General features: G+C 40.0%; 1 protein-coding gene across 7 annotated transcripts in view; it reads left to right on the top strand.

Annotated features, from left to right (window-relative positions):
• Window positions 1–5,282: 5,282 nt before the first annotated feature.
• Window positions 5,283–15,858, top strand: part of MPDZ (multiple PDZ domain crumbs cell polarity complex component) — a 102,814-nt gene continuing 92,238 nt past the window's right edge. For all 7 annotated transcript variants that reach the window (XM_042826935.1, XM_042826931.1, XM_042826934.1 and 4 more), the window contains exons 1-3: window positions 5,283–5,328; window positions 13,163–13,248; window positions 13,840–14,006. In XM_042826935.1, coding sequence (XP_042682869.1) covers window positions 13,233–13,248; window positions 13,840–14,006 — 183 coding nt within the window. In that variant the 5' untranslated portion in view covers window positions 5,283–5,328; window positions 13,163–13,232. The remainder of the gene's footprint in view (window positions 5,329–13,162; window positions 13,249–13,839; window positions 14,007–15,858) is intronic.

Genomic DNA, 15,858 nt, shown 5'->3' with positions numbered 1-15,858 from the left:
CTTTTGTTTTCAAATACTGCATCAACTCTTGCATTAATGAGTACCACTAGTGACAAGGTGCTCTGGAATTACAGAATCACAGAATTGTAGGGGTTGGAAGGGACCTCTAGAGATCATCAAGTCCAATCCCCTTGCCAAAGCAAGCTCCCTAGACCAGGTTGCACAGATGGTTGTCCAGATGAGCCCTGAACATCTCCAGAGAAGGAGACTACAAATTCTCTGGGCAGTCTGATCCAGTGCTCTGTCACTTACCGTGCCCTTACTGTGAAGAAGTTCTCATGCATATTTGTGTGGAACTTCCTATGCTCCAGTTTGTAGCCATTTCCCCTGGTCCTATCACCACACACCACTAAAAGAGTCTGGCCTCATCCTTTTGCCCCCCACTCTTAGATATTTATTGTATTTGATCAGATCCCCTCTGCGTCTCCAATTCCCAATGCCGAACAGACCCAGCTTGCTCAGACTTTCCTCACATGAGAGGTGCTCCAGGCTCTGGTAGCCATCTTTGTAGCCCTCTGCTGGACTCTTTCCAGCAGATCCTTGTCTTTTTTCTACCAGGGACCCCAGAACTGGACATAATACTCCAGGTGAGGTCTCACCAGAGCAGAGGAGGAGGATTACCTCCATAGACTTGCTGGCCATTCTTTTTAATGCACCCCAGGATACCATTGACCCTCCAGGGCACACTGCTAGCTCATGGACAACCCATCATCTACCAGGACCCCCGGGTCCCTCTTCACAGAGCTCCTTTCCAGCAGTTCATCCCCCAACTTGTACTGGCTCATGCAGTTATTCTTCCCTAGAGGCAAGACTCTACACTTGCTCTTGTCAAAACTCATCTGGTTTCTTTCCACGCAACTGTCCAGTCTGTCCAGGTTTTACTGAATAGCAGGCAGCACAGCCTTCTGGTGTGTCAGCCATTCCTCCCAGCTTCATGCCATGAGCAAACCTGCAGAGGGTGAACACCATTCCCTCATTAAGATCATTGATGAAGATGTTGAACACAAGACCAGGCCCAGCACTGACCCCCAAGGAACACCATAGACCTCCAACTGGACTCTGCATAGCTGATCACAACCCTCTGAGCTCTGCTAGTCAGCCAGTACTCAACCCACCTCATCGACCACTCATCTATTCCACACTTCCTCAGCATCGTTATAAGGAGGTTGTGGGAGATAGTGCCAAATGCCATGCTGAAATCAAGGTAGACTACATGCACTGCTCAAACTGTGCTCCTTGAAGCATTTCTGAAAAAAGAAACTTCTAAGAAGTTACATTTGCTGCAAGTAGGGTCTGTCAAATACACAGTCACCATCTGCAGAACACATTAAACGAAAAAAAAACCACAAAAAAACCTTAATCTGAACAAACCAGACTCTCCTTATTGGTATTAAGTGTCTGAAAAATCTATGATAAGGCTAATATGCTTTGTCACTTACTTGGCTTAACTTCTCTGCTACGGGCAAGACCTGTGGTTTTAAACAATCCTGTTTGTGTGTAAATAAATGCTCTTTTAATTTGCCATAATTTCAAGTATTTTGTTTTGTAGTAATGAATAATTAGCATACCTTTTATGATTTTTTTTCACTCGGTGCTACCTTAAGGGGAATATTTTCTCTTCTATGCACATGTGTAACCTCCAATAGCAATAATAACAGTTATGAAGTATGGCCCCAAGGGAGACAATTTCCCTAAAACTTTTAAAATGTAAATCTATGCACCATTCTTACCAGCATGCATGCTCCAGTAAGTGAAACTAATATTCTGTACTTGCCAGCATAATAATCCAAAAATTGAATAAATTCCAAGCACTAAACTTAAGAGAAAGTTCCTAATTTTAACTTTGCATAACAGCATGCTTGGTGTTACCTCCAACTGCTACTCACTTCTTGCTGTCTGGCTTCTGAAGTGGAAGTTTTATGTTGAGATGATGGAGGAGAAAAGTGTTATGTTTAGTTCGATTGTGTACCTCTGCCAATATAATTTCTGGAAAATGTATTGTATTCTAGTCACCTCCATGAAAAATAACATTTATTTGGACAGATAAAGTTAGAACGCATAACCACACACTTAATATATTTAGACTAGAAATTACAGCAATTGGGATCACAGTTACCTTTGATCTCCTGATGGTTTTCTGCAGTCTAATTCTGTTTAATGCTACTGACTACTCTTGGTGTGCACATTTGGAAATAAGATTTGATCTATAATAATCCTTAACATTTTCTGACAAGAATGATTTTGAGTGTTGTTTAACCTAAATTTCATGTAAGTGCTCTGAAGCATAATATTGTGCCTGTGAATGAGTACATGTGCATAACCATTAACAAAAATATGCTATAAGTACTGAAGACTAAGCATATGAAAGCAGAATGCATTCAACTCTTAATTAGGTTAGTGCTTATGAGAAAGATTTATCAGACTCTTGTCTATAAGTTCAGAGTTGGAATTTTTCAAGCATAAGCACATTATAAATACATATATGAGTCCTCTTTCTCAGGAGAGACATATAGGCCCCTAAAATACGTGTTCTATGAATTCTGTAGGTAAGACATCCAATTGAAACTTCCACACAAAAATGCTGTGCAGTAAAAAAAAATACCCACATAGTATTCATACACAATTCAGTGTGATAAAACTATACAATTGCTTTCATGAATACATCTTTTTTTTTTTTTTTTTTGCTAGGAAATACGTGAGTTGTGCCAAAAATGTTATCAAAGAGGTTTTGTAGAAAATACCATTTTGCAGTGAAGTCAATGTTTATGACTGAGGTACAACAGGATCAGGAGCTTACTCTCACTTCATTTTTTAAATCCTGTATCCATTTCAGATTGGATTCTCAACAGTCCCCTAATGAGTGATTTAATGGACACAAAAAATGTCTTAGTTTTCTGTGAGGACTTTTCTTCTGAGTTTACTTCTCCTTCATGTCTTCTAATAAATCTAAGCAGAGTCCTCTTAATTGTGCTAAAAGAATTCAGAGAGTAGACATCTCATGGAGCATTCACAATTCTACCAGCAGTATATTTTAGATTCTCCTGAGAAATGAAGCACAGAATCGTAGGGGTTGCGTAGAATTAGAGGGAGCTCGAGATCACCAAGTCCAACCTCCTCCCTGATACAGCTGGTTCCCCACAGCAGGTCACACAGGAAAGTGTCCAGAAAGGTTTTGAGTATCTCCAAAGAAGGAGACTCCACAACCTCCCTGGGCTGCCTGTTCCAGTACTCTTTCATTCTCATAATAAATAAGTTAATATTACTGGAGACAATAATAGCAAGTGCTTGGCTGTGTTGTCACTGTTTTAAGGTCCCCTAAATCGTCTTTTTAATAAGTCTTCCTAACGGAATACAACATAATGGATTTTGTAGTAATGGTCTCTTGAGGAAGGCTTGCATTTTAAAAAGCTGTTTGCACTTTTATTTTAAAATCACGTGACAAATGTATGTAGATGTATGTAGATGTATGCATTCATTCAACAGCTCGCGAACTCATTTAAGCTTAAAATACAAGATTGTCTTCCTCCAGATTCTGAGGACAGCATCCTTCAAAACTGCAAATATTAATGTTCTACTTATACTAACACAGCTACAGTGCAATTCTAGTGTTGTGCATTAGTCGCACAACATCAAGCCCATCCTGGGTACTTGTAAATAGCATAAGACCTCCTGTTTGCAGAAAAGTTCCAGAGAGGTAGCATGGTTTTCTTACTGTGGAACCAGTAAAATTTATTTCTGGTAAAAACGAGAAACAAGTGAGTAATTATTGTTGCAATCTATCTAAACCTGTTAGCATGAATATGCTCCAGATCAGTAGTGTACTCCAAACCCAAACCCAGTTTTCTATGCTATTTGCTTGATCTGTTACTGGACAACTTGACTTCAATCATCAGCTATTGTTAAGTGAAAACATTATTTTGCTGCAGTGTATGTTGAAGGTATAGATGTGTTTTATGTTTACTGAGAAATCCACCTTTGCAAGTACAAGTATGTGAATACAACTAAGCCCACGCTAATACTTTCAGTACTGCCTATGGTAACGATCTGGAAGGTATATCCCACACAAACACAGGTTGTCCTGGGAGGGACCGTTACACAAGGGATATTGAGCATTAGGTGTAAAACACTATTACACCCAATTTTGACTTTTTAAACTCCAAATAAACTTCCTGGCATCACCACATTTTATTTCAGTAAGCAATAGTTTAGAAAACAATTATATAATTATATTGTTACATAAACAACAATTGTTTTATATATATACATATATGAATAAACAAAAAGAATAGCTGTCTGACTTTGCATTTAGTGAATTCACTGTTGAATAATGACACACGCTGATGAATTTCTATTGAAGACTTTATTCTAGAGTCACTGAAGTCTGATGTAACATGGAATGCAGGTGACACAATTCATACAGTGTTCACAGCTCCAGATAAATCAAACACAACCTTAGCATTTGATCTGATGGGCAAATGCTCATCAAAAGACATTGGATGGAATAGTGCAAACTGTGAGTTAAATACTGAAAATTATTAATTTTTTCAAAGTCATGAACTGGAAGAATGATTTTTAAACACTTGATTACACACAGGTTTTAAAATGCAGCACAGTAAAAGGATCACTTGGAGTTCTGCTGGCTGTAATGAGAAATACTGCCTGGAGAGCCAGCTTTTTGCAAAGGGCGATCTATCAGATGGAATAACAAAAACACTAAATGTACAAAGAGGGGCGTTCCTTTAAATTTGCATGAAAAGTACTCGGCTTGTGAACGCGCAAGTACCCGGATCATTTTCACTGCAGGACAGCATTTCACCTCCAGCAGACATAGAACGGATTGGAAGAGGAAGACCGCAACCGCCCCCTCCCCGGGAACCCCCCCCACCGTCGCCTTGGGCAGGGCTCCCGCCCCCCAGCTCAGCTGCCAGCCGGGGCCCAGTCCAACACGGACCTGAGCGCCTGCAGGGACGGGGCATCCAGAGCTCCTCTGTGCACAGAGAAACACATCAAACCTAAATCTCCCCTTCCTCAGTTTAAAACCGCTCCCTCTTGTCCTATCGCTGACTCTTTAACCGTGTTGTTGTTTTCGTCTGAGGAACAGCTCTTTCCGAACGCATCCGCGCAAGGGGCGAGCAAAGCAGAACAGCTCAGCCCACCCCACCCCCCGAGATGCGCCGGGTGGTGCTGCAGGGCCGGCCCGGGGGGGCGGCGGGCAGGATTAGATTTCAGGCCGTCGGGGCGTGCCCGAGCGTGCTTCCCCGCGGCGCGGCGCCGTTACTCGGGGACGGGGAGGGCGACGGCGGAGAGCGGGGCCCGTGGAGCCGCCGGGTAAGCGGGACGTAAGGGGCTGCGGGGAGAAGAGCTTGGAAAAGCGGCGCGCCGGCCGTGCGGAGTTGCGAGTCAGCTCTTTAAGTGTATTTATTCGCGAAGTTTTGTCGTCATGTTGTGGCTCGGCGGGCGGGGCGTTCTGGAGGAGGAGAAAGGCCGCGGGGGGGCGAGCCTGTTGCTCCCCGCTCCCGGGGCCGCGGCACGGCCTGCGGCGGGCGGGCGGGCGGCTGCGGGCCTGGTCGAGGCAGCCGTCCGCGCGTCACCGGCGGCCGCGGGAGGAAAGGTCCCTGAGCGCCTCCTTCTCTCGCTCTCCTTCCCCCCTTCCGGCGGGCAGTTCCCATCCCTGGAGGATGTCTCCTCCCCGCGGCCGCTCGCAGCCGCTGTGTTTCCCTTGAGTGGCCTCGTTCGAGGGGCTCGGTAGGCGCTGATGGGCTTCTCGGGGTCCTGCGCTTCCACTGCGGATACCGCTATCCGCGGGTGCCAGGCGCTTCTTGCAGCGCCGGATCCCGCTGCTGTTGGTCCCTGAGTGTGCGTTCGGGCACGGTCCTTTCAGCAGAGTGAGTGCGAGGTCTTAGTCTTGCCTTCTGATGTGTGAGGCTGTGTGAGGAAAAGGGCTTGCTGTATGGGATGCTTTCTGTCTAGGGTGGTTTTCCCTTCCGCTTCCAGTACGTTCTTGTGTTACTGGAAGGAATAATAGGCAAGAGAAGCTCTCGCAGAGCTGACCCTGTGAACTCTGTGTACTGCGTTTCATAAGATTGATTTGCAGCCTGGCTGAGCAGAGCTGCATTCTTTTTTCCCTTTCAGCTTCTAAAAACAGAACCTCATCATCCCTTTTGCTTCTTAGTACATGCAAGAGATTTTGTTAGCATAAGTTGCTGAAAAGAAAACGTTATTCCTAGCTATGGTACTGGAGGGAATAGGCGGAGTTCTTTGCCTAGCAGAGCAGTGGATGGGCCAAGTGAAAGGGCCTGGTTTCAGCTATTGTGGCAGCCTGTTGTGTAATGCCTTGTGGTTTCCATATCAGCAGGGCATTTTCCAAGGTAACAACTTTTAGGGAGCAAAGAGTCTAAACAAATACCCGGAAAAGTAGTAAAATGTGTCTGGGAAACGTCATTTCCCTACAGAAGTGGAAAGTAACATAGCATTAAGCGAACAAGAATGCAGAACAAAAACGCCTCAGGGCATATTAATGTAGGTGTTCAGTAGCAGTGCTTTAATGGCAGAGAACATCAGAGAGGCATTGTAGTTTTCAGCATTCTACACCAACAATGGGTAACAATTATTTCGTATCTCCATATTGCACTAGCAGGGCACACGTGTAACATTTACTGATTACAGCCAATGTTTCTGATACAGCAGTGTTTCCGCTGGCTTCCTTTATGCTCTCAAGAAGCTTTTCTCCGGGAACTGGATACATTCTCTCTTCACGTAACAGTGCACTGGGAAAGATAGATCAATTTCAGCATGGGAGAAAAAAAGAGCTGCACTACTTACATACTAATTGATGTTCTTTATTTTCAGTATGGCAGTGTCTGTGAATTCTGTGGAGCAGTGAGCGCATTGAAAACCAAAATTAAAAATGTTTGAAATTATATGGTCTATATCTCATGCAAGAAAATTTTAAATTCTAAGGATGATATGCATTACACTCTCTAATTGGCTTTCCTGTGAACCACCCTACTGAAGCAGTTTCAGCAAATACGATTCCAAGCTGATAATGTAGTCTCTCATCATTGGTAAGGACATTTGTTTTGCCGTGGGCATTCTCAACAAGTCAGTGCATAAATATGTCATTTTGTTTTCAGTGCCCTCTTTTCACACAGAAATTGGTTTAGATTATGGTTGGTTGGTGCTTGTGGAATAATGGCCTATATGGTTGCAGAGTGTTTCTTCAACTTTCTTTAACTGAGGCTTTTCAGACTCAGTTCTGGTATCCAAGCCACCTTGTATTGTATTCTGGTTATGTGCTGTAATGACTTCCTGTGTGATTCTTCCATTATTTTCACAGTATATGATAGGAGTTCTGCAGCATTTTTGGTTTGTAAGAAAAATGATGACTCCTCATTGGCTTTACAGTGAGGCTTTTTTTCTTTTTTTTTTTTTTTTTTTTTTTCCATTTATATATCCTGTTTTTAACTCTATGAGGAATCCAATATATGTTAAGGGATGCAACTTCTGTGATGTAGAAGCTGTGTTTAATTAAGTTCATCTAAATTTAATGAATTTGGTAATCAACTCTTTATATTGGAAAAGTGAGTAGGCAATATGAACCATGCCTAAGTTATTTAGAATGGCTTGGGATGTATAGTGTCACATATATTTTGTGTATGCTGAAAAGCTGCTTTTCAGTTTCTGAAGCTAATCCTGCATTTCTAATGTTTGAAGAAAATTATTTCAATTAATCTCAATTTATTTACTGCAATATTTCTTTTTTTGTGAACAGATCATCTGTTTATTATTTTCCCTAGTACACCAAAAAAAAAAAATTCCTCTGCCTTGTTGACTTGTTTGTTTGTTCTTGTTTTGTTATGTTTACAAAACTCTTTACCAGTCACTTGTAAATACTTTGCATCACATATGTTTATCTGCAAATGAAAGTAATAGGTGTTGTTTAGGCCCACTTCTGGGTTACAGTTGTAACCTGCACATCAGCTAGCATAAAACATTCATGTAGAACTCTTGACTATTACAGAATATTAATTAAAGAGAAACAAAGAGATTGTACATTAATCTGAAAGCTTTGCCAGTTTTCTTAAAATGTTAGTGTGATGTGTGCAGAAGATAAAATGGTTGAATGTTCACAATGGTTTGGTTTTCATAGTTTCATGGTTTTCATAGTTGTTTAGCTTTACTGCTATACTTTCCTCTGAGATACAAAGCTGCTGCTGTCGCCTTTTACAAGTTTTTTATACATTCAGTGTTTTTCTGAGTTTCAGGAGGCTAGCATTGTCAGTTTACAAACTGCTTGTAGTCTCCATACAGCCTGTCTGTCAGTTTTGTGAACTGGCTTTTTGTTTCTGCCTTGAATGTTTTGGAACAGTTTTCCTTTAATATAGCTTTTACTAATCCTGTATTTCTAATGTTTTTCGGTGTATTTCAGACTTCTCACGCTTTCCTGTTTCATTCCTGACAGTCAGTGGAGATCTTCTTTGCTCTTTGCGGCACTTAATTTTGTTTATACGAAGCCCTCTCCAATAGATTTTACAGGTATTGTGTCAGTTCTCTTCTGTCATAGACAAGTGTGCAGTCCCTCTGCTGATGAAACAGGTAGTTGATGTTAATTCTGCCTATTCGTGTCTTGTGGAAACAGGCTAGCCTTTTTTTGTTAACTCAATTCTTTTCCACTGCTTGCTTCTTATTCCTCTTATTTTTCCCTTTTTTTTTTCATCCTCTGTGCTCAAGTGTGTTTATCACTGTCACTGTGAATAGTGAAGGCTGTACTTGTCAGAATACAGTTGTTGAGCCTGTCTAATACTTTTGGGAGTCCTTGGAAGTGCTGTATGAACAGCAGAATTGCCTTTTGTAGCAGTGGAAAAATAGGAAGCGTGAGATCTTTCATATGAGCTTGAATGGTTCAGATGTCTTTGTATTGCCAAGACGTTTTCCAGAAGTCCGAGGATCACTGTAATTTTCTTCACAGGGATGTTATCCAGGGTGAGAGAGGTAGCTGGGTGAAACAGAAAAGCTCAGTGAAATTGAAAGCAGTACAGAAGGTCTCCTGGTAATCAGTGTTTCTGTTTCCTATGTGGTTTGGTTTTCATTCTTCTGCCACGCAGAGCTAACACAGTATGCTGTTTGAGTGACAGCCAGAAAGCAGGGGAATAGAAAGGCATGGGATAAAAATAAAGTAAGAAAGGATACCTCTTTCCCAGCCAAATTCAGTCCTGGGTGCTGAAATTTAATTAGAATTTTTCAAATACTCTTCTTAGCATCTGCAGAGTATAAGCTTTGATTACCATGTTGCTATACTGAGTCAGATTTGATTTTAATCTCATGCAGCTCCTTGCCAAAGTTTGGACCTGGAAATTGCTTTTAGGATAGGCATTTCCTTTGTATTTTGAGCGCATATAAAGTAATGCAAGAGCTACAAGGCAAAGCCTATTACTCTGTTTTCTATCTTTGGAATCACATGTTTGCTAATCCAGTGCTGTGAGCATGAGTTTCCAAGGTATTATCTGAAATGGATTTGTGAAATTGTAGATGGAGCATGTGTAAATACAAAGGAGGAAGTTTCCTTGTGTAGGAATTACATGATCAGGTGTGAAAGAGCCATAACTAGAAGGAACTCATCTTTTCCTTTTTCACGAGTCTTCTGGGTGTTCCGTTTAATAAGGTTTGCATGATTGCCATGAAAAGGAGGTATTGAGCATACATTTTGTGTTTATTTTTAAAATTCTTAAACCTATGGATTTGAGTGCTTTAGGCACGGGCACTACGAATCCAGGGCTGCAGCGTTTATCTGGCAGCTGTTCTATGAGAAGAGCAGCTGCAGTTGGGGAGAGATGCATATGAAACACATTTTTGTGTGTTAGCACAGGAAGAGTCAAATTTTAGAAGTGCAAATGTATTAATGATTATATGATGAATGGGATTATCTTTAGCTTTTGTGCAAGCTTAGTGGAAGATTAAGTTTCTCGTTGTGTATTTAGCTAAAACTACTTGTGTGTTTATTTTACTTTTTTTTACTGTAAAACAGGAGTAAAGGGGTAAGGTGCCTATTTTTGAAAGTCACACCTGTGTCTTTGGAAACACTGAATTAATTTGCTGTTCATTTAGCAGTGCTTCTTCCAGTAGCGGATAAAAAAGTCTAAGTCAGTCAATGTTTTTATTACTGTGATGAGATTAGTGAACTTTAGCTCTAGAACACATAAATAGTTAAATCTGCTTTGAGCTCTTTGGATCAAGACTGGTCTTTGTGTCATGTATAGAAGGGCAGGTTTTGGCTTTGGACTCCTATGATACAGGCAGCCAGGAGTATAGAAAATGACATGATCAGAAACCGCCTCTCATTCATTCATGCGTCTAGAGTTTGTGATGGTATTATAATAATATTCACTATAGCAAATGAAAGATTTACTTATTCCAACACAGAGTTGTCTCCATATTTCTCTCTGGACAAGGTTTGCTCGGTGCATTATTACTGAAATTCCTAGAAGTGTGCTGTGTTAAAGACCAGGAGTTGTTGCTGTGGTGGGTGGGAGTGGTGACTATGGACACATCTTGGGCAACTGCACGTTTGCTTCCCTTGTACTGTGGCTAGGTTGATGTGCCACTAAACTGGTGCTGACAGATCCCAATTGTTAGCATGGATGTGGTGCAGCAGAAACAGAGTTGAGTGGGTTTTCACCATGCCAGAATGTGCGCAGAGCAAGGGGTATCATTTTGAACTATGATATATAAATACTGGTGTGCCTCGAGGCACTGCTTCTGCTTCAGTGGAAGTGTCCTGAAGGAAAGCATTCTGACAGCAGTTCCTCTCTTGATCCTTCCTTGAGCTGTGGTCGACAGAAGCATTAGATGGATCAGCTAAGGAGTCAATCCCTTCCAGTACAAAAACGAAACAAGGAGAGTTAAGGAGAAGTAAAATAGAGAGTTAAAAACTGAGTTACTGGCACTAAGATGGCTCTGGGGCAGTTTTCCTGCCTCTAATGCACGAGATAAGTGAAAAAGGTATCTTGAGAGTCTTAGCAGTGCTCAGCAATTTTTTCATTGCAGATTAAGTAGGATCATCTCTATCTCTAGAATTATATACTTAGTGACTTCTGTTAATAAGTGTCTGTGTTGAGAATGCTTCAATTTCAGATCATCAGTGATGATTATTCTGGGGTTGCACCAACACAGTGGTGACCCTGTCCATTTTATTGCTTGTAAACATGCCTTTCACAGCACAATAGAAATAGGCAAGTTGAATCATGATGTAACATAATACCCACCAGCTCTAAAAGATGTCTCCTCTTCTTGAGATTCTTAGAGGTCTGAAGCAGAAGGCCTGAGGTACAAATAACTTTGTTTTTGCTGGTTAGTTCCTCAACATTTGAGAGTTGAAGATATGATGGCTGTGTGCATGTACATGTGCAGGGTGATGGGACTGAAATGACTGAGTAGTAGTCTCCATATTTGTATCGTGCATTTTTCTGATTGGATCTAAAACGCAGCTGTATAAACATTTGTACAGATAGGTAGAAGGGTGAAACAGGAAAGAACTTTAATTGGCACTGCCACTGAGAAAAAGACCTGTGAATACTACTTGTAAATGTCTCTACTCGTAAATAGGGGCTCTGAACTTAATGTGTGCTAATAGTTTTTTCATTTGAAAGTAAAAGCTATTGGTGTTTAAGGTTAGGGGAAAACCACCTTATTTCATTAATTTTTTAGTAACTTCATACAACCCTTCCTGTTAAATAGACAGCCTTACTTTGAAGGGTGAACAGGTGAAAACACAAGATATTCTTTGGTTTTGTTTTCAGATCTGGTAGTTGTGTGCTGGGATTTACCTTGTTAAGTAAGAAAACAAACTCGTGAAGTATTATTTTATTAATTATTGATGTGCGTGTTTGTGTAACTTGTATAATGGAAAAGGATTGAAAGGATTCAAATTTTATGCCTACTTCTAAGTGATATGTGGTCCTGAAAGTGATAATCAGTGTTTCTGTAGCACTGTATTCGTAAATCCATATGCCATAAATGTAAACTGATATGGAGCTTAAGGCATACTGAAAGTAGGGAAATCTGGCAGTAGAACTTGAAAGCATTTAAAAACCACTTGATTTGTTTTTTCTTTTCAGACTGCAAGCAAGTTTATGTTGACAACTTTTTTTCTTACTTTTCTTGTGGGGATTGATTATGCTTATCATGCTCAGCTTCTATGGCTAATGGCCCTTTTGAATTTTAGTTACTCTCTCGTACCCAGAGATCTGTCAACAGATCTGTCAACCTTTCTTTATTATCCTCTTCAAGGAAGAAAGTCGTTTTTCCTGGGTGCTCAGCTCTTTCTGAGTGCTGTTTTCTGTATGGTGCTTTCTTTACCAGATTCAAGTTGATTTACTATCTTAAACTACTTTCCTGTTCCAAAGAAAACAAAAGTACTGTTGGGAAGGGTAAATAAATAAAAAGCACATGTAGGTTCATGCACCTACAATGGTATTTGGATTTCTCACTTCATTTACCTCCATCACAGCTGTGGATGGGCAGACTCTCCCGCTCATACAAAATCACAAATTTCTGAGCAACATTACAAAAACACCAAACAAGCAAAGGAAAACCACTCAAATTCCCCAAACTCACAAAATACTGATCAGTTTCAGATTCTTCGTAAGGTAGAGTTTCCTGCCTGTAAATTTGTGTTGGCTAAGATCATTCATCAGCCATATCTGACTCTTAGTACTGCCATATGTAAGTAGTGGAGGTTGTAGCATGAGTTCTGGACGTAGTAGGGTGACAGTTCTGCAAATCTGATAGCAGTAATGCTTTATGACTCGTGGATTTCTTCTTAGGTTCATGCACCTGATATTGTCAACACAGAGCTTGAAAACCGAACCTGCAGGGAATGTTTTTATGAATCGCTGAAAGGGAAAGCAATGAAATGCTGTGAAGTCTCAGTGGCAGCTGTGATTCATACCTTCTGATTAAAGCATTGCAGGGCATGTTGTGCAACATTATGCAGACAGGATCTTTGATATGGAAATGCAGAAATAAATTACCTGAAGGAGATGTAGTTTTAGTGGGCTGTTGTTTTGAGGGCATGGCAGTTGATTTCAGAAGTTAATTTTTTTTCATTCTGAGCTCTCTACTTTGTATTCTACATCTGACAGTTTCCTTGTGTTTCCTTTTTCAGGAAAAGCCAGGACAATATTTGTATGTGCTTTCTGTGTTGGAATAGGAGCTGAGAAGCAGAAATAGAGAACATGTTGGAAACAATTGGTAATTTTTTTTTTTTTTTTGCTTAATTGTAATTTCTCACTGTATTTGTCAGATGTATTGTGTGAAATAGTTACAGGTTATTGGTGTATACAAATGAGGTGGGTTTTATGACAAATATTTGGCAATTTTTTGTTTGTTTGCTTTTAGAATTAGGAAACAAAAAGATGTCATTTATTTAATTTATTTTTTTCCCCAGTTGTCTTTTTTAAAAGACTAGAAAAAAAGACCTTTTAAAAGGTCTGTGTGGAAGAAGACATCTTTTTAGGGGTATTTTTGTTTGATTTTATTGGCAGTTGCCTATAGCCACAATTCCTGTACTGAATTTTAATGAAAAATTTTTACTTTCTTGCAACCTAGTAATTAATGGAAGAAAGAAAAAAGCCAACAAAAGTAACAGCGATCTTATTATTTGCCTTCTGCTTTGTGCTCTTCTCTGACTTCGTAATTCATTAAGACATGTTTGGTTCAGTTCTGAACAAAAACCCTTATAGACCTCTGTATTTTGAAAAAAAAGAGGTATTTAATAAAATTTATGTGCTTTCAGTATGGCTGTTTCTAAACTGCCACTGACTTGAGTGAATGTTGCTACAGATACACATCGGGCCCTCCAGGCTGTGGAACGCTTACAGGCAAAGCTTCGGGATCGAGGTGACATTGCAAATGAGGAAAAACTGAACTTACTGAAATCAGTGCTGCAGAGTCCACTTTTTAATCAAATTCTCAGCCTTCAAACTTCCGTTCAACAGCTGAGAGATCAGGTAGGAAAATTAGCCTCCCAGACACGAGAGAAAAGTATAAAAACTGTATGTCCTTTTGCATGGTGAATATTGAAATCAAGTAGCCTTTATTAAAGATCTGATTAAAAGCTTTGGAGAACAAAGGAGGACACACCCAGTTACCTTTCTGGGATTTTATTATGTCCCATCAAACATAGAGTATGCATACGTTTTTTTACGTACATGCTTGTAAGTTACTGTGTGCAGTGGGGGGGAAATGATGATATTGGGTAATAAGTTAATGTATCGCCTACTGTCACTGTCTTTGAAAAGGAGGTAATGTGTTTTGTTTGTTCTTTCATTCATTCTTATGGAATACTGGCTTCAGAAGATGAATATATATTTTTCTTTCTATAAGAGATTGAAAAGAAGCAAGATGTCCTACCTCCTTTCCAATTGCTCAAGAATTTAAGTATCACTTTTCTGCCTTTCTTCAGAGGGGACATCTCATTTTTATTGGCATAATTATGTATTGTAGAATCAGTAAGATTGGAAAAGACCTCTAGAATCATCAAATCCAATCGTAAGCTGATGATTATTTGTTATTGTTATAACCCTGTAACTTGCTAACCTGCTTTTCACGTACAGCCAACTCCCACAGAGCTATTCCTTATTCTTTAAGTATAGCCAGAAATGCTTCTTACAGGCTTCAGGTCAGTTTAGATGCTTTCAACAGCGTGAGGCAGGTGGAAAAATAAACCTGTTTTTCTTTGCATAATGTATATTCTCATCACTCTCTGGTCTGAAGCGCCGTGTTCTGTAACAGTGGAATGTGCAATTCGAGCTCCTAAAACATACCTCATGAAGGCACACTTAGCACATGTGGCTAGCAGGGAGAAATGGTGAAGCAGAAGGAGGGATACTCTGCATGGTGACCTTATTGAATAGTGGACCTGCATCTTGTCTCTTGCTAGAGTGTATCTGGCAAGAGGAGCCTTTGTGCTCCTGAGGTTGCGACAGCTGCATGGCACTTTACTGTTCCCTGTAGATTATCTTGAATATCTATTTTACACTAACAAATATGGTATTTGTTATATAAATGGTAGAGTGGTGTCTGCAGTGCCATACATGACTGTGTGCAGGGTTGGTTGTTTTTATTTTTTTAATTTTGCAGGTTTTTTTTATATGTGATGACATTAAATTTGGAGTGATTAAAAAGGTCTTGATGAAAAGCTCTTCTGAGAGGTTCTTTGAGGCTCTGTAGTTTGGGAACTGACATCCAAAAACACACAGTTAATTCTGTGGTAATGTCTGTGGGTTTGTACAGTCCAAAAAGAAGATGTCCCTGAAGCACTAGCATGTGTTTGCTGAAAAGGCAGATCAATTTTCACTTACTGACACTGTTTTTGTTGTTAAAAAATACTTGTTTTTCTAAATTCAACCTGATGAGCCACTACCAATATTCCATAGTTAATTTCAGAAATGTATTTAAAAAAAAAAATTAAAAAATCATTTCAACTGCAGCCCTAAACCCACAGGTTTTTTATCTGTGCAGTAAATTCAGTGGACTGCACACATACCCAGTCTAGCTGATAGAACTAGTTGTATGTGAATTTCTTTATGCTTGTATAAACATCTGAATATGCAATTACAAGTTTTCATTCTCAAATTTTTGTTATCTCTTTAGAAAGTGTCCTTTTTTTTCCTGTTTTTTTTTTCCCTACTGTATAACATGAAATAGTCTGTTTCTTCTCTGCTTTATATAAATGCCTACAAATAATCTTGAAACAAGACAAAGAATAAAATAATGAAATAGTTATTTCAGAAGACCAACTTTGTTAGTGTTTTCAAAGTTGCAATTTGCTAAAGTTCAGGGCCACTCTTCAGTTTTCTT

This window comes from Centrocercus urophasianus, unplaced genomic scaffold (assembly GCF_019232065.1).
Source record: "Centrocercus urophasianus isolate 14NV4802_14NV808 unplaced genomic scaffold, USGS_Curo_1.0 seq_27, whole genome shotgun sequence".
NCBI classification, from domain to species: Eukaryota; Metazoa; Chordata; class Aves; order Galliformes; family Phasianidae; genus Centrocercus; species Centrocercus urophasianus.
Note: the sequence above shows the minus strand (reverse complement) of the source record. Positions and strands in the feature narration are given on the sequence as shown.